Here is a 26,027-nt window from a genome sequence, read left to right on the forward strand (position 1 = left end):
TTATTGCCCACTATAAGACTTCATTTTGAAGAATGAAATGAAATGAATTATTATTGAATTTATTTTTAAAAAATATTCACGTTTCGTGCGGAAACCATTAATTTGTAATTATCGAAGCATAAAATCTAATTATCAAAGAAAACTATTGCGTTCATCGTAAAATTTCCAGTAACGTTGTATTACTTGATACAATATGTCATATAAAATTATGAATAGAAATATTACGCGCATTTTGAATAAGTTTATATCAAATAAGTTTAGAACATATCCACATGTCCGGTATTTATCTTCGAGTTCAGAAAAAAATGTGCTGAATTCCCATTATGGTGTAATAAAGGACGAAAATGTAACTTTAACGCAACATGTCTATGGGGAAGCTGGATTATGGGAAGACTCTCCTGCTTTGGTAAGTTTATTTTATTATATTAAGTAAAATCATCTTCTGCGTGTTATTAAAATCTAGACCGATTTTGATATTTCTACTACATCGCTAAATGCTTTAGATCGTAAATTTTGGATCTAATTCATGATGAACCCAAAAAAAGTGCGTGCGTACAAAGTACACACGTCAGAAGTGAAACTTCTTTGTAAATTAATCATTGAGAAATTAAGCTGCCCAAATCCCAAAATTTAATTTTGCTGTCTTTTTATATTAACGAATGATACTAAAGCTAATTAAAATCAGAACTAAAATTAGTTGTTATTATGTATGTATATTGTATCTATAGAAATACCACCATAAATATGGTAACAATTACCAAATAATATAACAAATTTATTATTATCATAATTCATATACTATGATTGATGTAGGTTAAAATATTGTTTTATTTCTTACTAGTAGACTCGGCCAAGCGTTGCTGTGGCTAAGATTTTTGTTATATTACATAGTAGTAAACTATTCAAGAGAAACGGTAGGAGAACACCAATCCACCATGCTTTTTTGGTGGTTATGCCATTCAATTGTAACTTATGTGAAACGTTGGTAATTTTTTTTATAAGGATCAATACCTAGGTACAAATAAAGAGCCTTTTCTAGCGGTGGTTTTTTAATAAAAAAAAATAATAAAAGGAAGCTTATTGTGACGTAACTACAAAAGATAGAGACATGCTGTCGCGACATTTTTTATAGATAGTGATGTGTCCTGAAAAATTGTTTTACATCATTTTGTTCTATCATTAATAGTTTTCGCAGCGCACACGATTGAATGAAGTTTTTTGTTTATTTTTTTACACCTTGGGTTAGATTATTCAAGTTTTAGTAAGCATCCCTAATTTTTTTGAAAATGAAACATAGCTATGTCACTCGGGAATAGTGTAGCTTGCGAACGGTGAAGGAATTTTTGAAATCGGTCCAGTAGTTTCGGAGTCTATTCATTTCAAAAAATCAAACCTTTCCTCTTTATAATATTAGTATAGATTTGAAGAAATATGTTAATTATAATCTGTACCTAGATACAATATATAGAGAATATTATTATAACCATATTATAATGATTTATAACGCGTAATTATTAAGTTTAATAGTCAAGGATAAGAACAGCATTATTATAGCCATTAGTAAGATTTATTCGTTTTCTTTTAGGCCTCGTTGATGTCAAGGCCTTTCTGGTTTGAAAGAAAATTATAAGATTAAAAAAAGGGGAAAAAGAGTTTTTTTTTAAAAGACAATCTTGCAGACACTAGAGTTGAAGTTTGTGAAAACAAATTTAAATAGATCTAATTACTAGTCTCTAGGCTTAATCAAAGAAATAAGTAATAAAAAAATAAACTTAGTTAATTGTAGATATAACTTTTAGTTTATATATTAAACTCTCTCGGTCAGTAATATTTTTTTGTGGTTTAAACCAGAAATACATACATCTCAAAACGCGCTGAAAATATGTTTGTTTAACTTTAACCTGTAATGTTCAGCCCTGCGATTCTGTAACTCACTTTTCGAACTCACACAGCGGTTTTCGCATCGGCGATCGCTCTCAAATCAGTCGTGAAGCAGTCATTTTATGATTTTGCATTCTGTAAAGGTGGGAGCTTGTAGTTTATTGTTTATTAGAATGCCAAATCATAAAATGCTTCACGACTGATTTGAGAGCGACCGCCGATGCGAAAACCGCTGTGTGAGTTCGAAAAGTGAGTTACAGAATCGTAGGGCTGAACATTACAGGTTAAAGTTAAACAAACATATTTTCAGCGCGTTTTGAGATGTATGTATTTCTGGTTTTAAACACAAAAAAAAATTACTGACCGAGAGAGTTTAATATATAAACTAAAAGTTATATCTACAATTAACTAAGTTTATTTTTTTATTACTTATTTCTTTGATTAAGCCTAGAGGCCGCTGTGTGAGTTCGAAAAGTGAGTTACAGAATCGCAGGGCAGCAATAGAAAATGTGTATTTTAATAACATTCTATGTCGCAGACTTGTGCAGCATCAGGTCGCACCTACGCGTATGGAATGACAAAAATGTTAATCGAAAAATGCGCAAAAGGTCTCCTCAGCGAGTTGAAGCTATCCCCCGGAGACAGTGTTGGTTTGATTCTTCCGAACATGCCAGAATTTGTAGTGCTGGCTCACGGCGCAATGGAAGCTGGTCTTGTAGTGACCTTTATAAACCCATTGTATACACATGGTAATTATTTTTATGATTGGACAATTCACACCAATTGACCTAGTCCCATGCTAAGCTGGTGAAGCTTGTGTAACTACTAGGCAACGCATATACATACATATTATAGATAGATAGATATATAAATACATGTTTAAACACCCAAGACCTAAGCACAACACATGTTTGTCTCAGCCGGGGATCGAACCCGGGACCCATGGATTCGCAGTCAGGGGTACCACTAGACCAATGAGCCGTCAAATATAAAAAAAATATATATAATTTAAATACATAAAATACTTAAATTGACATATACTGTTTACTTTTCTAGATGATCGTTTATATCTAGTCTTCATTATAACTTTAATGTAGGCAAAATATTAAAAATATATTATACATACATACGATATATTACGAGAGACTTTGAGAGACTACAGCGATTCGCGACGGACGTCGCAAGACATAACTTTCTGTCGCCCATTGGTCACCCAATACGTGTCTATCGTTGGGCAACCTTTATCGGAGGAAAGGCTCATTTTCCCCCTATATCAATAATAATCCAGCGGCACTACAACCCTTCTTTTTCTCATGTTTATAGGTACGGTACGACGGATGAAAAGAAAACCTTACTGACTATTTTTTAAATAGAACAGGAGGTAAGAGGCTCATCTGATGTTAACTGATACCGCCGCTCATGGACACTCACTGCCAGAGGTCTCCAGGTGGCTCCAGGCCAGAGTGCGTTGCTGGCCTTTTATTTTTATATTGTTATCAATATGTATAACGGCCGGAGTCAAACGTCCTGAAGTTTGATAACGGCATACTTTTCAGCTGCAGTAACATTGCTCTATTTTGACATTATTAATAATAATAAATAATAAAAATAAACAAGTGACAGTTATCTATTATTATAAATAAATAATTGTCTTAAATATATAATAAATCTTACTTCTGCTTAGGGAAAATGCTAGTTTGTGTGAGACTGATGCCTGCTAAAGGTAAGAGTACCTGTGTTACAGGTCATCAGGCCTCCACCACTTCAGAACGACAGAAGGTTAAGAACTTATAAGAAAGTAGAGAAAAATTTAGAGAGATTATACAATCATTATAACATAGGCTGCAACGTTAACAAAAAAAAAATATTATAATAAAGTATTTTTATGTCAAAGTTTATAAACGATAATTCAAGCCAGTCACTTAAGCTGGAACTCCACCATAACAACTACTTGTATAACCAAAACAAATCTTTCAGATGAAGTACTACGTCAGTTCGCGGACTGCAACGTAAAGGCCATTGCTACAATTGAGATGTTCATGCCGGTTGCAATGGAAGTTAGCAAATCTTTGAAAGACTATAGAGGCACCATTTGCGTTGGTGGAGACGGAGACAAAGTTCGAGGTAACTTTATGATTTATGATCTGGTAATTTGAATGGTGAATAGGCTATCTCGCTCTTACAATTTGATTCTGATATTATACAACAATCGTCCTACGTACTGTAATTTGGTGTATCGCTCTCTTAATGAGTTTTTAAATTCTATTTGGTTGCTTGCTTAGTTTTTTCCTGGCTAGTTTGAAATTTGGTCTAATATATTCAATGTGTAAAATTTGTGAAGTCATATTCCGAGTATATTTTCAGCATACCTACATGTTGTTTAAGGCCCGGCGCCCATTATCGGCATCGGTACGACTGAGGATTTTAGGTGGCAAATAGCAATATACTATAACATAATGGCAATAAAGTAGAAATTTCCGTGATATGTGGTCATTATAACAAAAATACCGCTGGTGTATCGGCAACCTTCGGTACGCCGCCGGCGCCGCGGCAACACTCAGGGGATAGTTTGCCCTGCGGGGCGAGGGAAGGCATCCGCCATTTGCATCCTTAAGGAGGCTTCGTCATCCCTAAGAACGTTCCAGGCCTTGCAGCAGCTGCTGCAACTTGCAGCATGCCAAAGCATAATTGCCGATAGTGTGCGCTTGCATGTAGGATGCTGAAGGATCCTTTTCCTTACCGATGCCGATAATGGGCGCCGGGCCTAAGACTTATAAATAAATCAATGAAAATTTTGCAAACTCATAGCCGAATTTGAACGATAAATACACGACGATATTTTTTCAAACGCACTTTCATCTTTACCCACTTTCTTAATAACAAAATGTTCACTAACGATTCAAAATCTATACATTCACTACCAATATTCAAACATCTTTTCAACCTAAAGGACAGCTTAAAACGAAAGTATTCTTACTGTGCAATTATTATTACATCAAGTACCGTTAATATGATAAATATAAGAGACTAGCTAGGCCCACGATACATAACATGAATCAATAAACATACTTTTATATTATGTGCGATAAAGTTTTTTCTATTTCTTTCTTTCAATAATAATTTTGATGTTTTACACGATATAGGGACCAAGCAATATGTGTATACATATTTTTATTATGTATTTATAGTTGTGTGAAACATACTTAAAATATTTTAAATTCTTAACCTAGTATAAAAATACGTGAATTTAGTCCCCTCAAATTGGACTGCGTAAAGGATATACAAAAACTATAATAAATGTTCCATTTGGCTGAGTTTTTATTTTCGACTTACTAACAATAATAGTTTAAAGGAAGGACAAAAAATTCAAATCCTATTTATTATCAATATAATTTATTTATTTTTCATTTGCGATAAAATTAAGTTTAATTATTGTCCACTAAAAGTCGTATAAGAAATATCTTTAAAGTTTTATTGCTGAGTATCAAGTAATATTATTATTTATTTCGCTAATCAATTAAATATGATCAAGATGTTCCACACTAGGTTTGATTCCCCGTATAACAATAATGTAATTGTTGGGTTAAAACGTAGGAAAAGTTTCTCGCCTCTTTGTTTATACAGGAAAGATCTGTATAAGATGTTTGTTGCCTCATTATCTATTGTTCAGTAACACGAGGACGTATTTTCTACGCACCAACCTTCTATATGGAACTAGCTAGAACAAAATATAATACAGCTTCTTGAGCGTGGCATTTCATAAATATATTTCCCTTGTATTTATTATACCTTTTGTTACAAACTCCAGGCATATATGGATTCCAGTCTCTTCTATCTGCGGGTCAGGGAGTCGAGCTTCCTAAATTGGACGCTGACGATGTCTGTCTGATCCCTTACTCCAGTGGAACATCTGGTCTGCCCAAGGGAGTCATGCTAACTCATAGGAACCTTGTATCTAGTGTAAAACAACTGTGTAGACCCGAATTCATGAAATATAAGGGCGCCAAAGGTAAGTAATAAGTAAGGTTTTAAATTTACATGAACAATGGATATAAAAGCAAATTAATTAGACATTCAGTTTTTTCTCTTTTTGATGAATAATAAAGTTTTTTACATGGACATCCATCATTGATCATACGTACAACATTTACGTGTCAATTGTCAACAACATGATTCGGTTTACTAAAAGACTAGTTGGTTATTTTAAAAATAACGAGGAAACTATGTTGTATCTGTCTATATATTACCAGCCATAATTGCGTGTATAAAGTTGTTTAAGAAAGATATGAATCAATGCAAAAAGTGTACATTGTAAAAAAATTTAAGGAATATTAAATTTATATATATAAAATTCATTAAGAATATGAATATAAAAGATAGATGTTACAAGTTGACAGTTGACACTGAATCTATAAAATATTATATTGATTAATCTCTATAAGAGTCATTCCTACCCCACTTTGATTTTTTTCCCTTTGGAGAAAAGACTCGTGGGGTTCAAGTGCACAGGCGCTAATTAAAGATTTAAGTTGGCTCGTGGTAGATAGTACCGGTAGCCCCAGAGCTTGTACTTTCCTCAACGTAAGTTCGCAATATAGCGAGGAAATGCTGCCACAGGGACCAAACTTTTTAAATTTGTTTTATTTATCCATTTATTATTTTTTTATTATTAGGTACACAATTCCAAAAACAACAAAATTATAAAGAAGTTATATAACCGATAATTAAGTGTAATATCAATTTAGGTACAGGAGAAACGACATTGGCGATCCCACCATTCTTCCACATCTATGGCTTCAATGGTGTTTTGAACTATGCCCAGGCAATCGGATGCCATCTTGTTTCCATTCCCAAGTAAGTTACTTTAACAGCCTAACAGCGTTTATCTATCGGCTTTTTTTGATATAAAAGTGATCACTACATCGTTTAACAAAATAGGAATAAAAAAATTATGAGTCTTACCTTTACTTTGTTTAGGTAGTAAAACTACTACAACTATTAGTAGTTTAACTATAAAAAGAAGCGGTCTTAGAAGATATTAACCTAATGTAAAAAATGTAATTCTCACAACCAAGGCTCTTTAATTAAAAGAGAAAAATTTAGTTTTTGGATGCTATTAATTTGTCAGAAAGAAGTAAAGGTTTTATCAATCTCCGGGTATAAGGGCAGTAGTTTGCCTCATTCAGCCTATGAAAATGTTTTAGTGAAGCTTTGGCATCAACGCAAAAATGTTGCTTGTCAAAAAACATATATACCTATTTATTTTTATTCAAAAAGATAAAAATATTTTGTATTCACTATATAATTTTAAGGAGGATAGAATGACAAAATTTTGGAAAGGCATGTCACATCTCACGCTCTCTCTCTTCAGTCGCTAGCTCATGTCTTAGCGTCGTGTCAGCAAGGAAACATCTGGAGTGGACACTGTTTCTGCCCAGCGCCTCTCTTATAACAGTGTATAGTTTTGAGGACGATGATGATTTTCACTTGATCAGTCCATCTGGTTGGTGAACGGTCACATGATCTTTTGCCTTCTGTGTTACCAATCAACCATGATCCACGATATAATTCGCTGTCGGCATGTAGTAGACCGACGAGTTCATGTCCGTGTCATACTTAATCCATAAAAAATTTCAGGGCAGCTTAAATTTGACCTAATTTGTTATATTATTTGCAGATTCACGCCCGAGGATTATCTAAAAGCATTAATCGAATATAAGCCGAGAAATCTTTTCGTAGTGCCATCATTGTTAGTATTTCTAGCAAGTCATCCATTGGTAAAGCGGGAACATTTGGCGTCAGTGGATAATATCACGGTTGGAGGGGCGCCCGCAACTGAAAGTATTCTTGAGAAGTTTCTAGACAAATGTGGAAAGACTAAAGACGAGCTGGTGTTGTTGCAAGGTACCATCATTAATTATGCTTAACGGTCAGACCTTCACGAATTTCCTAATCACCTTTTACTTAAAATTGTGTTTATTCTGTTTCATATTTGATTAAAATTAAAAGTTAATAAATAAATGTTTTAAAAGAAAGTTAAAAGGTAATGTTAAGGTAATGTTCCGCAAAGTAACTTCAAAAGCCACTTCCATATCTATTATCATTTTAAGATCATCAAAATTAGGTTTCGTTCTAACATGTATGATGGAATGTTAATAACATTTTAATTTATAACGCCTGCGAATATATTAAACGGTCGGTTTTAGAACTTTTGCTAAAATTGCAAGTGCAAACTTTAGCCGACTATAACAATTTTGCTATGTTGTTGGACATATCCAGTTTTTGTTTCAGGCTATGGAATGACTGAAACGTCACCGGTTGTATTAGTGACTCCTTATTTCTATCCACATGACAAAGTTGGTACTATTGGCCAAGTAGTTCCTTCAACAGAAGTAAAGGTTGTCTCTCTCACCACGGGCGAGGCAGTTGGTCCTAACGAACCTGGTGAAATATACGTTAGAGGACAACAGGTGATGTAAAATCAAAGCCATCCTTTAAACAATCTATCCGTTAGTCTATTTACCATACATATAGGTACATAACCATAAAATACCGATTATAAATATAATGAATATTTGGATAAGTTAAAACTCCAATATTTATAAACTGTGATCAGTGTTAAAATTTGATGATTTAGATGTTTAAATTTTCTATTGACGGATATAAACGCCAAGAGGCAGGTCTCTCGCTTACCACGAATGCACAATACAACCATGTAAAGCACTCGAAAAGGGGAAGCTTTTTGTGACTGACCAACTATTTAAGGCTTTCGACGCGATATAACTTCAACTTTGTTTAATTAGACTCGCGGTCGAAACTCGAAACACTATTTTTTTTTAGTAACAAGTTCTATAATGGAACAGTTACATTTAGTACTTTTATTATGGGAAACAAACAGGGAATTAACTAATGTATGTGACGGCTTGAGGTTGCGAGAAAATTAATTGTAATTTTAAAATAGGTAATGAAAGGGTACTTAAAGAACGAAGCTGCTACGAAGGAAACAATAGACAAAGATGGGTGGCTGCACACAGGTGATGTTGTTTACTACGATAAAGATGAGTACTTCTATATTGTGGACAGGACCAAGGAGTTAATCAAAGTTAAAGGGAATCAGGTAAGCAAATAATATACAATTAATGTTACAATAACCGCAGCCCTTGCACATTATACAGCTTGCCAGTCAGGTCAAGAGGATTTTATAAAGTCGGTTCATTTTATATTTAATCATCAATAATTTAGGTTTAGGTTGTCCACACTTGTTAACCATTAAATTTTTGCCATGATCTTTAACATTCACAAGATAATAAGAAAAATTTTGTGATTATTTTTAAGATTAAATTTATTTTATAATCATATGAATATTTTTTTACTATCAGGTTTCTCCAACTGAAATTGAAACAATAATAATGGAACTACCGGAAGTAGCTGATGTAGCCGTTATTGGTATTCCAAATGATAAAGATGGAGAAGTGCCCAAAGCGTTTGTTGAACGCAAACCAAACCACCAGCTAACTGAAAAACAAGTTTACGACATAGTTGCTAACAAACTTGTTAAATATAAACATTTAAAGGGTGGTGTTGAATTCATAGATGCAGTACCACGAAATGTTGCTGGTAAAATAATGAGAAAGGATCTTAAAGTACAATGAAGATTAGCAAAATTATTATGGCTTTCTATTAAGTATGTTGAAAAACTCCCAAGAATTCATAAGTTTAAAGTTCTGGTTTACCAATTGAAAATTGTAGTCCATATCAAATTACCGTGATATTTGTGCTTACAGAACCATACCTTGGTATGATAATCTTATATAAGTAATAACTAACAAAACTTTAATATGGTTACTGTACAAATAAAAATTATTTGGAAATTCATTTATTTATTATCACCTATCTCAATGCTGATTCAATACAACAGAGATCGTTTTCATCACAATCAATCCTGATTCCTGACATCTATTAAATTAATTTAAAATTATTGTGAATATTTTCACTGTTATTTATCATTGTCGAAATAACTTGTCATTGATATTCAGAACTAACTTCCTTTTAATTAAACAAGTTATTTAGTTAATTAAATCTTAATTGCAGTAAGATTAATGAAACATCATCAACACCATTGTAGTTTGAATATAAAACTTTACGCTTCTGGAGTTTCTGTATTAAGTGGAACATCAACAAGTTCTTGTTTCTTCACATCCTCTTTTAGTTCTTCGGGATTTTGAGTTGGTTCTTGAGCAACAGGCTCAATTGGAGGTTGTATTTCAGAATTAACATCGGTTATTGAATAATTTTCAGGTGTAATGACATCAGTCTCCTTAGAAGATGGAGTGGTGGAGAAGGTGGAGTCATCTTCTTCCTTTTTTTCTATATTGGGTGCTGGTTCCTCCATCCTCTCCCTTGCATCCTCTGACAATTGCTTGGGAGAGTTACTGTTACCATCATTGTTCTCACTTGAAGATGAACTTTCTTCACTTGAGGAAGACACTTCAGATATATTCTTAGGTTCAGTCTCATCTTTAGTGCTTACATCAGAGCTACTTTCATCAGTAGATTTTACAATATCTGTAGTAATTGTTGGCATAGTTGGGTCTATATTTTCTTTACTTTCTGTTTCAGTTTTTTCGAGCGCTTCTTTTTGTAGTTTCTGTTCAGTCATTTCTGCATCATCTACCTTAATATCTGGTATCACTAGTATGCGTTCAGAAGTACAATCTTCAGTCATCTCTACATCAATTTTTTGATCAAGACTTGCTTCAGAAACAGTGTTATCACTAACATTTGTTTTCAAAACACTAGGCATTGAAGCGTCAACAACTTTCTCTCCCTGTATTGTTTCTGTATTCTCAACAACATTAAGTTCAGGGGGCGTCACTGACTCATATTCAGTTGTTTGCCTTTCCTGGTTGTCTTTTACATCTTGCTTAGCTTGCAATCTTGCCTCTAAATCATCTACTGAAATATGAGCATCAGAAGAGCTTGGTTGTGGTTCGGGATCTTGTTTTGATTCACCTGTCTCTTTCCATGACATATCCTCCATCTCTACATCAACATTATACTCAGAATTCTTATCAGAACCATTTACCATTGCTTCCATGGGCTCACCATTTTCAGGTTCATGGTTTCTTTGCAATCCAGGTTCTCTTGTGCTAACAACTAAGATATTCTTTTCTATGGCTCTCATAAATTTGTCCACACGATTGTATTGTTTCCGCGGACATGTAAGAAGTTCACATATTCTTTGTACTGTAAAGGGTGCTGAAGTAAATGTGTCAAGTCGTTCTATGAGACTATTTTTCATTATATCGTAATTAAACGGATCAACGTTAGGACACGGCGGTATCTCAACGCTTGGTGTCGATTCGTGGAAGTCGGTGATTACATTCAACAACTTTTCCTTGAATAGACTTTTAACAAGCGACCACTGATATATCGAATCCCCGGTTCGGGCCACATATACTAAGTAATCGTTTAATTCCTGTGGTATTGTTTTGGGCTTACGCTTCGTAAACTCCTCGAGAAATTGAAATACTTCTTCCGCGTTTTCCATATCGTTTAAACTAATAAATCAATTTTTCAATATTTTTTCTTACGTTAATATTTAATAAGTTTCGAAGGCACAAAACAAAATATAATTTATACACTGTTTAATTAGTTAGATTGCACTGTTTTCTTGGGTACATGCACAGATTAGTATGAAAAAGTAATAAGTATCAACTATCAAGTCAATAATTGAGAAATATACAAATCAACAGAACACGGTAAATCAATGTCTACTGTCAAAGACAAATTTCAGAACGCAGAGCCGAAATAACTTTAATAACATAGAATAGTGTATGCCGTAGACTCTACCCTACGCCGCGCCGTAGAGAGAAAGATTGTACAAGAGAGAGAGAGAATTATTACGTAAAAACTAAATATAGTAGTAGTTCCTTCAGTAGTAAGTTCTTACTATAGTCGACGCATTTTAAACTGAATCGTCGTGCAATTATTATGGTCACTGACACTAGGAATGTGCAGGCAATGCAACCCGTTATCGACACTTTGCTACCTGCGCACGCGGGGTCGATGCAATATCGTGACCTTCATTAGCACTCCGACTCTTGATTGGCCATTAAGAGACGTTACGTTACGTTACAAACAAACAAAATATATGCCTTAGATCAGCTGGCATATGAAAGGGGTCACGAAGTGATAAGACTGCCTCCATATTACTGTCAATATAACCCCATCGAAATCATCTGGGCTCAAATCAAAGGAGAAGTTGCTGCAAAAAATGATTTTTAATATTGCCGATGTTGAAATTCTTTTCCACAACACTGTTAATAATGTTACTTAAGAAGACTGGACCAAATGTGTGAGGCATGCCGAGGCGCTCCAGGATAAGGACTTAAGGAAAAAAAGATGAGATCCAGCACTCTGATAATTAACCTACATGAAGATGACACAGATGGGGAAGATACGGATGAGGATTTTTGAAGAACTTATATCCTAGAAAAGTTAAAAACGGCCCTTTTCAGGATCACATTACGATCTATACAGTTTCTCTATGATTACGTCCAAACAAACATTTTAGCTTACAAATTAAAAACTTTTATTTTCAGATAGCGAAAAATTATTCCTGTAGTGTATTGACTAAATTAAGTGTTGCTTGGTTGTCTCATGCGCCTACGTCACTTGTCAGACTGTCAGTCGTAATCCGACACCCGAACGGAGCGGTTGTGTGTAGGACGTTTGTACAAGTGTTGTGGTGTTGGTGAGCCGTAAAACACTCCAAGAAGCAGGACATTACATGTGGCGACGAGGAAAAAAGTGAGTACACATAAGTTAAAAAAAAAAAAGGGAAAAATACGGTGCACTAAACAAGTGACGTCATTCCCAGAGTACTTTGCCTATAATTTCTATGACTCGGTTGTTTTAATCATTACCTAGCTATTGATAGCAGAAACAGTTGCATCTTGACTTCTGAACGAATGTAGATAATTTTATTGTTGACGGGAAATATGAACAGCACTTATGTACTTATTGTTTTCATATTTCATAAATGTTTTGCTTGTATTACAATATTTAATATTGTCGTACCTACATTTAAACAGTAGGTAAGCAACAAACCTCTGCAATTACTGAGCTAAGGATATAAACAAATAATTACCTATAGGTTCAGCTAAGCTAAGCTACGGGTACCTACATTGTATGTACGATTGTTTTGTAGCACCTACCTACATAGTGATAGAAATATATTGTACTAGTAGACCGGCCAAGCGTTGCTGTGGCTAAGGTTTTTGTTATATTACAAAGTAGTAAACTATTCAAGGGAAACGCTAGGAGAACACCAGTCATGGGGACCACCATGCTTTATGGTGGTTATGCCATTAAATTGTAGAAACGTTGAAAGAATTCTATGAAACGTTGGTACTTTTAACACAGCGCCATCTGATAGAATGGTGACTATTAAATAAGAAACAAATATTTTGCAATAAAATAATATTGCGGGTATAAATTGAGATGTATCCTATCTTTTAAGTTAGATCAAACTGCACACGGTGTGCAAATTTGATTGATATCGGTTCGGTAGTTTAGGAGTCCATAGCGGACAAACAATGAGACCAGTAATTTATATATACTAAGATTATGCTTGTGTTTAGTGATGTTTCTATTTGTCTAAAAAAATAATAATAATAAAAATAATAGCAAGGTTTATTTACAACCGTTGACCGTTAAATCGGTAGGTACCTGTCTACCTAACTAACGCAGATTTAACAAAGACCCTAAATTGGATCTGGTTCACTAAATTAATTAAAACTATGTGGTTGTGATTAATACTGTAAAACAAAAGGGAGTATCTACTCAAAGCAGTTGGAACCCAACTGATCATTAAATTGATACATGTAAATAAAAATAAAAGCAGACTAAAAGTCTGATCATTAAATTGATGCCAGTAAATAAAAATAAAAGCAGACTAAAAGTCTGATCATTAAATTGATGCCAGTAAATAGAAATAAAAGCAGACTAAAAGTCTGATCATTAAATTGATGCCAGTAAATAGAAATAAAAGCAGACTAAAAGTCTGATCATTAAATTGATGCCAGTAAATAAAAATAAAAGCAGTCTAAAAGTCTGATCATTAAATTGATGCCAGTAAATATAAATAAAAGCAGACTAAAAGTCTGATCATTAAATTGATGCCAGTAAATAGAAATAAAAGCAGACTAAAAGTCTGATCATTAAATTGATGCCAGTAAATAAAAATAAAAGCAGTCTAAAAGTCTGATCATTAAATTGATGCCAGTAAATAGAAATAAAAGCAGACTAAAAGTCTGATCATTAAATTGATGCCAGTAAATAAAAATAAAAGCAGACTAAAAGTCTGATCATTAAATTGATGCCAGTAAATAGAAATAAATGCAGACTAAAAGTCTGATCATTAAATTGATACCTGTAAATCAAAATAAAAGCAGACTAAATGTCTGATCATTAAATTGATATCTGTAAATAAAAATAAAAGCAGACTAAAAGTCTGATCATTAAATTGATACCTGTAAATCAAAATAAAAGCAGACTAAATGTCTGATCATTAAATTGATATCTGTAAATAAAAATAAAAGCAGACTAAAAGTCTGATCATTAAATTGATACCTGTAAATAAAAATAAAAGCAGTCTAAAAGTCTGATCATTAAATTGATGCCAATAAAAAAAAACAAAAGCAGATTAAAAGTCTGATCATTAAATTGATACCAGTAAATAAAAAACAAAAGCAGATTAAAAGTCTGATCATTAAATTTATGCCAGTAAATAAAAACAAAAGCAGATTAAAAGTCTGATCATTAAATTGATACCAGTAAATAAAAATAAAATCAGATTAAAAGTATGATCATTAAATTAATACCAGTAAATAAAAACAAAAACAGATTAAAAGTCTGATCATTAAATTGATACCAGTTAATAAAAATAAAAGCAGATTAAAAGTCTGATCATTAAATTGATATCAGTATATAAAAAACAAAAGCAGATTAAAATTCTGATCATTAAATTGATACCAATAAATAAAATAAAAGCTTTACAATAAAATTATTATTGTACGTTAGTGGGTACTAACTTAGCAGTTTCAAAATCTGATAATTAAATTTATACGTTTGTTGGTATGGATGGCTTAAGTAGCTTTATGCGGATAAAAATATAATCCGATCATTAAATTGATACGAGATGGAAGCATCTGAGATCAAATCTAACTGCAGATACATATATATCTGAATCATTAAATTGATAATTCCTGGTCGCCCCAAAGATGTCACTCCTTTCACTGGAAAAGTTCGACTGTAACGGTAAATCTACCTCAATGGGTACACGATGGGAGCGATGGAAACGAGCACTATTCATTTACCTCGAAGCGTCTAACATTGACGAAGACGTAAAGAAAAGGGCCTCTCTTCTACAATTCGGCGGGCTAGACTTACAGAAAGTGTTTTACAACATTCCTGGAGCTGATGTCGAACCAACTGAAGGCAAAGACGTGTTTGAAGTAGCAATATCTAAACTTGATGCCTACTTTGCACCAAAACAGAACAAAGTATACGAGAGACATATATTCAGACTCCTTAAACAAGAACCTGACGAAAAAATTGAAATTTGTGGTGAGACTGGGAAAACAAGCTGATAAATGTCAGTTTGCCGACAGAGATGAAAACATTATCGACCAAATTACGAAAAAATGTTTTCTACCCGAACTGAGAAAAACGATATCACAGATTGGGGATGATGATATGGGGCATTTAAGACAATACTGCCGAACGAAACAGACGTTGAAGCGGAAAGTGGAAATATTATAATAATATAGACATGAACAAAAGAAAGGTCGTTTCGACAGGAATAAGAACTTAAACATAGGGATATTATAGAGCCGATAGTGGGTTCTTCTAAATGGGTGTCCCCTGTAGTGCCGGTGCTGAAAGGAAATGGAGCCATTGTACGAGAAAATTACCCATTGCCGACGATAGACAAGTTGCTACCTAAAATGAAAAATGCAAAAGTATTTACAAAATTGGATATTAAAGACGCATTTCACCAACTTGAAATAGATCCTGCTTCAAGAAACAACCACCTTTATAACAAGTAAAGGCTTATTCAGATACAAGAGACTCATGTTTGGCATATCATGTAACTGAAAACTGGGGACCAGAACAAAAGGGGTATTTTAAGTCGTTGAAGGAAATCATGACAAATATTCCTAGCTTAGGGTATTATAATGTTAGCGATCGTACGATTGTCATAGCAGATGCTAGTCCTGTGGATTTAGGTGGAGTTTTAGTTCAAACTAATTCCAAAGGTGAGCCCAGGATTATTGCATATGGCCACAAAACTCTAACTCACTGTGAACGCCGCTATTGCCAGACAGAAAAAGAAGCGTTAATTCTCGTGTGGGCGGTGGAACATTTCCACATATTCCTTTATTGTAAAAGATTTGAACTTATAAGAGATCACAAGCCGTTGGAGGGTATATTATTGAGAGGAATGAGAATTGTGGTTCCCTCGGCACTCCGTAAAAGAGTTTTGGATGCAGCTCACGAGGCACATCCCGGTATTGTGTCAATGAAGGCGAGACTTCGTACGAAAGTCTGGTGGCCTAGATGCGACAGAGGCTGATAAAATTGTTAAAGCCTGTAAAGGATGTACTCTTGTATTGACATGGTGCAGGTCCACCAAACCCTATAAAACGGCGTGAGTTTCCAGAAGTGCTTTGGATTGATATCGCAATTCATTACAAGTGGTGACCACATATTATAAAGAAGTGAAGATTTGTCGCAAAATTACCTCTACTGAAATTGTAGCCAAACTTAAAGGAATATTCAGTCGATTAGGAAATCAATAACTGCAGATAATAGAAGACAGTTACTCAGGGAAGAGTTTAAATCATTTCTAATAGAAATAAACATTATTCTTTTCAATACAGTACCATATTGGCTGCGACAAAGCGGAGAGGTCGAAAGACAAGACTGTGTCATACTTAAACGTCTTAAAATAAGTATAGCTGAAAATAAAGACTGTAAGGAAAGTTTACTGGAATGTTTAACCATGTACAACACATTCTGTTACTGGAAAAACCTCATCAGAACTTTTCTTCAAAAGGAAGTTTAGAGATAAATTACCTATGGTAAACGATACAATAGAGAGGACAGCAAAAGACACTGAGGTTAAGGATAAAGAAAAAAAAAAAAGAAAACAAATGGGAAAAGAAATCGGATACAATAAACGGAAGGCTGGATAGTGTGATTTAATACCAGGAGATATAGTGTATATAAAAATATGAATAAAGGAAATAAATAAAAATAAAATAAATAAATCCAGAAACACACACGGTGGAAATCACGAAAGGAGGAGATATCACGGTAAGAAACGATGAAACCGGTCAAACTCGAAGAAGGGACGTTGCACATTTGAAAAGAGTTCAAGGGGAATGGAAGGTCTGAAAAGAAATGAAGTTAACGACGAGGAAATCAATGTCGGAACTTAACCCTAGTGTAACTGCATAAAACTTTAATTTCAATAATTATGTTTGATTCATGTAAAATCCATCACATTACATCCAAGTTACATTAATGAGTAATCAGAGAGATATAATCAATAAAAACAAATAAAACAAAAAAGGGATGTAGTGTATTGACTAAATTAAGTGTTGCTTGGTTGTCTCATGCGCCTACGTCACTTGTCAGACTGTCAGTCGTAATCCGACACCCGAACGGAGCGGTTGTGTGTAGGACGTTTGTACAAGTGTTGTGGTGTTGGTGAGCCGTAAAACACTCCAAGAAGCAGGACATTACAATTCCTATTAAACCAACATAATTAAGCATATCGCTCGTACCTATCCCGTTATCGATATGCACCTCTATAACTCTTACGCACATCACTAAACCTCTCCATAAGACCTGTAAGTGCGAGCGTGACAGATAGATTAATATGATTTATTACCAGAACTCAGAAGCCTCAGTTCATAATGCGTCCACTACAGAGGCTAACCAATAACAATACGTAAAATCGAATAGCTTTGTAATAGAATAGCAACGATATATTTTATATTGTAAAGTAAAGAAGCGCTCTTATAATATATATTATAATTAGCGCGTATTTGAAAGTTAAAATTAAATGTATCTACGAATTACAAACGTGCGTTGCTTAAATCCAATCATGTGAATAATATTTTCGCAGTTCGCACAGAATACAACATTACTGCTGACAGGCTCAAATATTTACGTCCTATACGTTAATCTCTACTCTACTTGGTAATTGGTATCACATCTGTGATATACGTCTGTTAATTGTTTTTGTCTACTTACAATTTTGAATATTCTAAATTAATATTTTATGATAATATTTATCGCACAACTTGTAAGTTGTAACGCAAGATGAATTCTCTAATAAGAAGAGGCATTTACCCGCTTTATTGTAATACTTTCAAGTTATCGACGCGCTTTTTCGCTGATGCAGCGGTAAAGGAGAAGATAGATCAAATAGTTAAAAATAATAAAGTGGTTGTATTCATGAAAGGAATTCCTGACGCTCCGCGATGTGGCTTCAGTAATGCAGTTGTACAAATCATGAGAATGCACGCTGTTCCATATGAAAGTCTTGATGTTTTATCAGATGAAAATATTAGACAAGGTTAGAATTAAGTTTATTGTTATATAATTTTAAGGTCTATTTTTAAGACCCTAAACAAACAGTCGGTAGAACTACAATTTATGCCTATAAACCTTTACTTAGTAACGTAATAAGAGTAACCTACATTTCTCTGTGTTATATTTAAAATGTACTAACATTTACCTTCCCTTCAGGTATAAAAGATTACTCAAATTGGCCAACAATTCCACAAGTATTCATTAATGGAGAATTTGTTGGTGGATGTGATATAATGCTTCAAATGCATCAGTCAGGAGAGCTTGTAGAAGAATTAAAGAAAGTTGGAATTAAAAGCGCACTCCTCACAGCCGAAGAGTCAAAGAAAGAAGGAGCTTAAGAGTGACTATGATCTGTGGGTTCTTAAAAATTAATTATCCAGAATAGACATTTAATTTGATGTGTATAACAAAGTTCTTCATTCTTTATGAGAAGCATCTAGACTTTAGAAATGCCTGTAAAACGTGAAGGTTTAATCTATGAACAACAGGTATATAGTATATAACAATAAAATATTAAACTCTGGAAGAAATGAGAACACATCAGTAATTCACATTTTATTGTATAAATTTATTAGGTATACAGTTGAAACTATGTTTTTCTATTACTTCCTTGTAGGTTCCTTTCATAATTAGGTTGAGCTAATAATAATTATTGCTTGAAAATATAGTAAGTACAATTTAAATATCAACTAAATGTTTTACATGGCAATTTGCCTGTCCTTGTTAAACCTGTCTAAATTATAATATATTGAAATTTATAGATTACAATACTGGTATTCACATATATATATTATTAATAATTTGTTATTGTCTATTCTAAGTGTTTAAAGTTTACTTGACTTTGTTGGGATAAGAAGTTTGGTTCGTAAATAAAGTAATGTTTGTTTTAAGAGCTCTTTATTAATTTAGCTGTACATTCGAGTTAGTATACTTTTTGGGCACATTAATGATTCTTATTCTATATCCCACTTCTTCCTTAAAATAATATAATTGGTTGAATTAACAACACAGTCATTATTAAAAAGACTATAATATGGCAGATCATTTATTTAGAGTACTCACACAAAAATACTCATACAAACGATGATAATATAAAAATGATAATAAATAGATGGGCAAGGTGTGGCATCTATTGAATAAATAAGACATTTTTAAGATCATTCTTTGCTTGCAACCTAAATGCTGCATAATTACCATTAAACTAATGGCAGTAATTAAAATTTGATTTGTATAAATAATGATTGCTTACAAATAAGATATAACAAAACATTCTCACAGTATGAATGAGTCTCGATTTGGTGTCATACATTAGTGAGCCTAACATTAGCACCATTTTTACTTACAAATAAAATGTTTTGTGACTTCCCCTGATGTTCTCGTACAAATAGATAATAATACCTAAATCTAATATAAATAGTTTTAAACATACAGTTTCTTCGGATTTGAGCCAAATGTAATTTTAGGGAGTGAAATTTCACAAGTTAATGACATTTTTGGTTTGAACATTGCACATACATAACTGTTAAAACGACTTATTGCAAAATTTATTCTCTTTGGTTGATCATGATTAGGGCGAAGAGATGATCAACGCAAGTGAAGTAATTTATCGCAATTTCATGACTAAGTAATCCTCCGTGTTAGTAAATACATTTCCTGATGGCGGAGGGCAGATCTTTCAAGTTTCCTCTTGCTTTCTCAAATCGAGGTGATCTGTAAGGCAAAAAATCAAAACAAATTATGTAATTTATATCTCGATAGCTGTAATATTTTTAGAACTTAGATCTTTTTCAACATGTTTCCTTAGAAATATCTTATACTTCCTTTAAAAATGTACATTTATTTTAATAATCTTATGTAAGTGTGCAATTATTTATCAGTAGAGTAGATTATAACATACTTCCATAGCAAATTAATTTTTATTCATAAAATAATATTCAAATGAAAATGAAATTTTTTTTGTTATACAAGTATTTTTAACAAATCGTAATTATAAATTCACAAGTACAGTGCCCTGATACAAAAATAACTTTCTGTAAACAAAATTTTTGGCACCCATTTAGCTCAACTTGGTGGTGTTCCAATTTTGTTTGTTGAAATTTGATATCTCATATTATCTCGGTCCATTCTAAAGTTCATCATACTTAGAGGTCAGTTTCCCCGTAGAGTGCCGTGGAGAAGGCCATGTAGTCCAGGGCTCCCGGTGGGGCTCCGGGCCCGCGGTAGGGAGGCATCCGGGACACGCAGTACTCTGCCTGGTCGGGAGGCAGCTCACGACGGAGCTCTTCCGCTGTTATGAATGGCTGAGGACAAGTCGGATATTTGTATTTTCATTTCAGTCGTCAAGTTTTAGTTAATAAATCAGTAAATGTAAAACTTTGTGAAATGCTGATATTGCTCGGTGCGATGAACAAAATTTACGAACATCGTACAACATAAAACAATTGAATTGAATTTCTTATTAAAAAAAAAATGTTTCATGAATTCTCTAATATTATATTACCTTGTCGCCGGCTAAAATCCTAAAGCTGTCGATAACTTGTTCTGCGGTGTCGGTGTCTGTGGATTCCCTGGTCATGAAGTCCAAGAAAGCGTCGAAGGATACGTAACCTGGCGAAACAAATTTAAAAATAAAATATTGTTTTTAAAAAGTCGGCACTGTATCCGCGAGCTCGGGCGGTGGTGTTCCTTCAGGCTCTTCGAAAAAAGCCTTACACGTTGGGGATTTGAAAATTTCCATAGAAACTTGACGCAGTATTTTTCAATTATGACTACATATTTGGTAAGGAGTCCTAGTCTGTTACAATAATTTATTTATTTACAGCTTATATTCAAGTTATAACTGAAAATATCATAAAACTGTTATCTAAATGAGTTATTTTTATAATATTAACAGAAAACCTTTTCCTATCCATTAATATTTCCCAAGTACATTTATAACTTATCATACTCTTCACATATAGGTCGCTCTTCGGCGAAGAGTCTAGAAAATTTAAGCTCAAATAGTAAGCGGGGAATGGGGGCTCGTTGACGCTGGACTGCGACTCGAATACACAGCGAAAAGGTTAGGTTTTCGGTCGCGGGGATAATTGTCCCGAACGTACAGTCTCAATCTCTCCCAGCAAATATACGATGATGACATTATTATAGCGAAATAAATAAATGCCTATTTTTACCATTAATCAAGGCAGAAAAATCGAGTTAAGTGTCTCTGTTCTTACGGCTATAGTCTCAAATATTTGTTCACCTGTGTTGTTGGGGTCGACGACGGCGAGAATGCGTTGGAAGTCGAGTTCGCCCTGTCGGTCCTTTCCGATGCTGTATCCCAGAGACACGAGGCACGATTTGAGTTCCTCGGGAGCCAACCGTCCTGAAACATCAAATTATTTGTCATATTATTTTCAAGATTTTACGTCCACGAATTTACATAGCACTTTTTATTCGAATCTAACGCCTGAATCATTGTTTAGATGCGTTACGCTTATAAATATTATGCATAGATTTTATCGTGGGTTTTGAGCGCGGCGACCAGAATCAAGAAATTCCGTAACGAAAATAAAAACCTAACACATGATGACGTAATATAGGTGCGGCCAATACGCGTTAGAGCGGGACAGAATGCATACTGCGTCTCACATCAGTCTGGCGAGATCGGTGACGTAGCGCAGGTGCGTTTTATATATATTTATATATGCGTTTATCTTATTGAAAATCGCACAAATTAATTTGAACTAATATCTAAAAAAAATACTGTATAAACTATTATAATTCCATAAGTTGATAAAAATGCTGCGCACGCACAAAAAAAGCATGACTCATTGTCCCGTTTGCGCCGCATCTATCTCTGTTCCACTCGAAGATTTAAGTATGAAATCATTTCATCAATATTTTGTTATGACGTCACGTTAAATTATCGTCCGTAAACCAACTTTACAGACCACCATTTTTTTATGTTTCTTGTTTGTTTTTTAATTTTTTTTTATTGATAAGAAAAATACTTAATTGCGTCATTAATCAAATATGCAGTATGTGTTTTACTCTTAAATAAAACTTGAAAAGGAAATCGAAACGAACCTGTGCGGTTCTTGTCGAAGTGGTTGAAGGAAGCCCTGAACTCGGTGAGCTGCTCCTGAGTGATGCCCTTGGAGTCGCGGGTGAGGATCTGGTTCTCGACTTCGTTGATGGTTCGGTTGATGGAGGTCAGCAGTTGCTCCCAGCCCACGCGGAGGGTCTCCATCGTGTATTGCGAGTACCTGTCGTTCAAAACAATCAGAGTGTCGCAATTAATGAGATTTCCAAATGATGATATTTAAGTAAATGATAAATTCTCATTTAAAAAAAATATATGTGTACTTATGTACACGCTTTAGAAGTTACAATTCTTTGGCGTAACAAGATAAAAATCTTTTCAAAATTTGTATTCTACGTTTGTAGAAAAAACAACACTAACAATAGAAAAAACTAAAATGTTGACTATAGCTAACTTCAGGGTGTCGGATATTTGTGACGGTGTGCGCGCGTATCGTAATAATTTACTCTCAAAAAGGCTTTTAGGTGATATTTTTGAATGGACAAAGTTTAAAATAAGTGTTACCTGTTCTCGAAGATCATGCCTTCTTGCACGGCTTGGTGGATGCGCTCGAGCTCCTCGATGTGAGGCTTGTAGGCGTATACGCCCGACTCGTACTCCTTGAGGCGGTGGAGCTGGTCTTCCAGGGAACCCTGGAAATATAAAGAATAGGTTTAAGGTTAGCGATATTTAAAAACGAAGGCAAATTATCTGCAAAAGTTTTATGTTTCAATATTGACAAATGACAGAACAGTTAGTGGTGATAGACAATTTACTCTATCTATAGTCTATGGTCTTCATGGAAAGACCTAAACGCGAACTTCTCACCTGCAATCCCATGCCGATAGCGGTGACGGCGTCCATCTGCCTCTCGATCCAGGGTCCGACCGCGTTGGCCTTCTCCGCGAACTGTCTTCTGAGGTTCTCGTTGTTCTGCTGCTTGCGGAGTTCCGCCGCCAAGGTACCGTCGCGCTGCGGCACTAGCTGTCTCACGTCAGACCATTTGCGGTTCAATTCCTGTGAAAAGAGTATCAATATCGTTACATAGCTATCATTTATTGGATTATTCCGCTGCACGCTTCAATTGAAATAATAATGAAGCATGGTTTTTTTTATAGAATAGGGCAAACGGGCAGGAGGCTCACCTGATGTTAAGTGATACCGCCGGCCATGGGCACTCTCAATGCCAGAGGGCTCGCGAGTAAGTTGCCGGCCTTTTGAGAATTGGTACGCTCTTTTCTTGAAGGACCCTAACTCGAATTGGTTTGGAAATACTTCAGTGGGCAGCTGTTTAATCGGATAACTCACATGCGCAGTTAGCGTGGTGTAAGGGTTCTCCAGTCCTCCGGGGATCTGGTGCTGCTTGACGATGGACTCCACTTGGTGCACGAGATTGACGATGGCCTGGTACTCCTTGTCGGCCTCTCCGAGGGTGGCCTTGAAACGAGCGTGGGCGTCCATTAGACCGGAGATCTCTTCGATGGTGTGCACGATGAACATGTCCACCAAGTCCTCGCGGGTGCCGTCCAGCCTAGGAATAATGCAATACGGAATAAACTGATAGTTCTAAAAAGTAACAATAATTGAAGTTAAAGATTTAAGTGGGGTTAATGTTCTGGATCATTCCATGTCATTATTTTTTGCAGCTTAAGATTTAATAAACTGTTTTTAGTTTCAGAATAATTATTCTTTTAAATTAGCTCCGGTGCCGAATGTTGACTTTGAATTAATTTTCATTATTAAATTATCAGTATGGCATTTAAAGCGTTATCGAGTAAATTGACTTGTAAATAATCAGTTATCTATTATAAAACGTCACGTGACACCAATCGGTCACAGATTAGTCGAAACGACGATGACGTACCATTCCTGTAAATAAAAGCTGTCTAATTCTATAATTGTAAAATTTAATTTCGTCGTTTTAAGGAAAATACATGTGTAATTTTGAAAACATATTGCACACGAAAAACGTTGAAGTTTGTTTACGTATTTATTACAAGCAATGTACATCGTAGTACGAGTGCGACGCCATCTTGCACAGAGAAGCATTTTTGGCGGGTTTTTGAAATAATGTTTAAATTGAATTATTAAAAGCTGAATGCCTATAATTACCGTAATGATGTCATAACCTGAAACGCTAACGAAGTATCTTCGAACTAAGGAAGTGTTTCTGACTGTATAGTGTTCCATAGACAATAATCGGAAATGTTTTTAAATCTTTTTGCCGCCTATTATGATACATACTTTAAAATTATGTTTAACGCCATCTAAAAGACTAAATACTGACCAGTTGTTAAATGGCGCGGCTCTCTTGGCGAACTCGAGGTGCAGCAAGTCGATCTGCTCGAGCACCCTCTCTGCATCGTCGAGGGCTGCGCGTCTTCGCTGCGTCAGGGCTCCGAGGCGGTCCCACTGGGAGCAGATGCGCTGGCAGCGAGCGTTTACGTTGGCTACCTCGTGGTATTCCAAGGTGCTGGAGAAAGAGACAGGTTGTAGCTTGTGAAGAAGAGATTCGTGAGATGCGAAGAAAAAACAAGCTGGCGTTGAAATATAGGCTTAATAATTAATTTCTTGTAATCACAATTGGACGATAAAAAAGTTCAGTCTAATGAAGTGATATTTACAGGCAACGTGATGGTAATGATAACATCCTAATGTTATCATATCATACGTAACTAAAAAAATTAGACATCATTAGCTGCCCCCGCGAACTTTGATTAGCTTTAATATTTTTTTGGCTTAGCCTACCTTTTTAGTAGCTACATATCAACATATGGAACATTTTGCTATGCTACCTAAAACCTAAATAAAACTATTTTTTTAATATTTTTAAATTTTCCATAAAAACATTCTTTCTTCAGAATACTTCAGTGGGCAGCTGGTTCCACATAGTGGTGTTGCGCGGATAAAACTGCCTTAGAAAACGCTTAGTTGTGGAACGGCGGACGTCGAGGTGATACGGGTGGAATTTCGTATTCTGCCTCCACGTCCGATGATGAAACTCAGCTGCAGGTATTAATTAAAACAACTCCTCTGACCACCCTCCATGAGAAATGCTTAGTTTATAAAAATGACTCACTTGAGTTCCTGTGCAATGGCGGCGATCTGCTCCACCCTGTCCTGGTGCGCGGCGAGGTCTGACTCGAAAGCCTCGTGCTTCTTCTTCAGCGCCTTGATGTCGTACAACTTGCATTGCCTGAAGTCTTGAGACTGCAGCATCTCCTCCTTGCCTGGAAGTTTATTTCAATTATTATTTATTTATTTAAAATTTATATAAAAATTGAACATAATTAAATGAAAAGGAAAACTGGCGGCCTTATCGCTTTCGAGCGATCTCTTCCAGCCAACCAATGTGAGAAATTAAAAAAAATGTATTAAATTAGATAAGGTAGGCAAGTATATAAATACA

The 26,027-nt window shown here is 34.8% G+C and overlaps 4 protein-coding genes across 5 annotated transcripts in view; 2 read left to right on the plus strand and 2 right to left on the minus strand.

Annotated features, from left to right (window-relative positions):
* Positions 1-85: 85 nt before the first annotated feature.
* Positions 86-9,756, plus strand: LOC125057182 (probable 4-coumarate--CoA ligase 1). Its single transcript, XM_047660699.1, has 9 exons — positions 86-406; positions 2,420-2,630; positions 3,859-4,005; positions 5,690-5,890; positions 6,627-6,735; positions 7,559-7,785; positions 8,173-8,351; positions 8,843-8,998; positions 9,261-9,756. The coding sequence occupies exons 1-9, from the start codon at positions 194-196 to the stop codon at positions 9,531-9,533; spliced, it is 1,716 nt and encodes a 571-aa protein (XP_047516655.1). The 5' UTR covers positions 86-193; the 3' UTR covers positions 9,534-9,756.
* LOC125057183 (serine/threonine-protein phosphatase 4 regulatory subunit 2) lies at positions 9,742-11,622 on the minus strand. Its single transcript, XM_047660700.1, has one exon. It carries the CDS (start codon positions 11,429-11,431, stop codon positions 10,022-10,024), a length of 1,410 nt encoding a protein of 469 aa, XP_047516656.1. The 5' UTR covers positions 11,432-11,622; the 3' UTR covers positions 9,742-10,021.
* Positions 11,623-18,142: 6,520 nt separating this feature from the next.
* On the plus strand, positions 18,143-19,442 carry LOC125057504 (uncharacterized monothiol glutaredoxin ycf64-like). The gene is made up of 2 exons (XM_047661229.1): positions 18,143-18,535; positions 18,709-19,442. Exons 1-2 carry the CDS (start codon positions 18,280-18,282, stop codon positions 18,888-18,890), a joined length of 438 nt encoding a protein of 145 aa, XP_047517185.1. The 5' UTR covers positions 18,143-18,279; the 3' UTR covers positions 18,891-19,442.
* A 759-nt stretch (positions 19,443-20,201) lies between these two features.
* LOC125057503 (alpha-actinin, sarcomeric) overlaps positions 20,202-26,027 on the minus strand; it is a 45,615-nt gene continuing 39,789 nt past the window's right edge. For both annotated transcript variants that reach the window (XM_047661228.1, XM_047661226.1), the window contains exons 10-19: positions 25,698-25,848; positions 24,906-25,091; positions 23,927-24,149; positions 23,447-23,635; positions 23,144-23,271; positions 22,624-22,802; positions 21,797-21,919; positions 21,053-21,159; positions 20,694-20,852; positions 20,202-20,262 (exon numbers count right to left, since the gene is read on the minus strand). In XM_047661228.1, the coding sequence (XP_047517184.1) occupies positions 20,694-20,852; positions 21,053-21,159; positions 21,797-21,919; positions 22,624-22,802; positions 23,144-23,271; positions 23,447-23,635; positions 23,927-24,149; positions 24,906-25,091; positions 25,698-25,848 (1,445 nt within the window). In that variant the 3' untranslated portion in view covers positions 20,202-20,262. The remainder of the gene's footprint in view (positions 20,263-20,693; positions 20,853-21,052; positions 21,160-21,796; positions 21,920-22,623; positions 22,803-23,143; positions 23,272-23,446; positions 23,636-23,926; positions 24,150-24,905; positions 25,092-25,697; positions 25,849-26,027) is intronic.

This window comes from Pieris napi, chromosome 16 (genome assembly GCF_905475465.1).
Source record: "Pieris napi chromosome 16, ilPieNapi1.2, whole genome shotgun sequence".
NCBI classification, from domain to species: Eukaryota; Metazoa; Arthropoda; class Insecta; order Lepidoptera; family Pieridae; genus Pieris; species Pieris napi.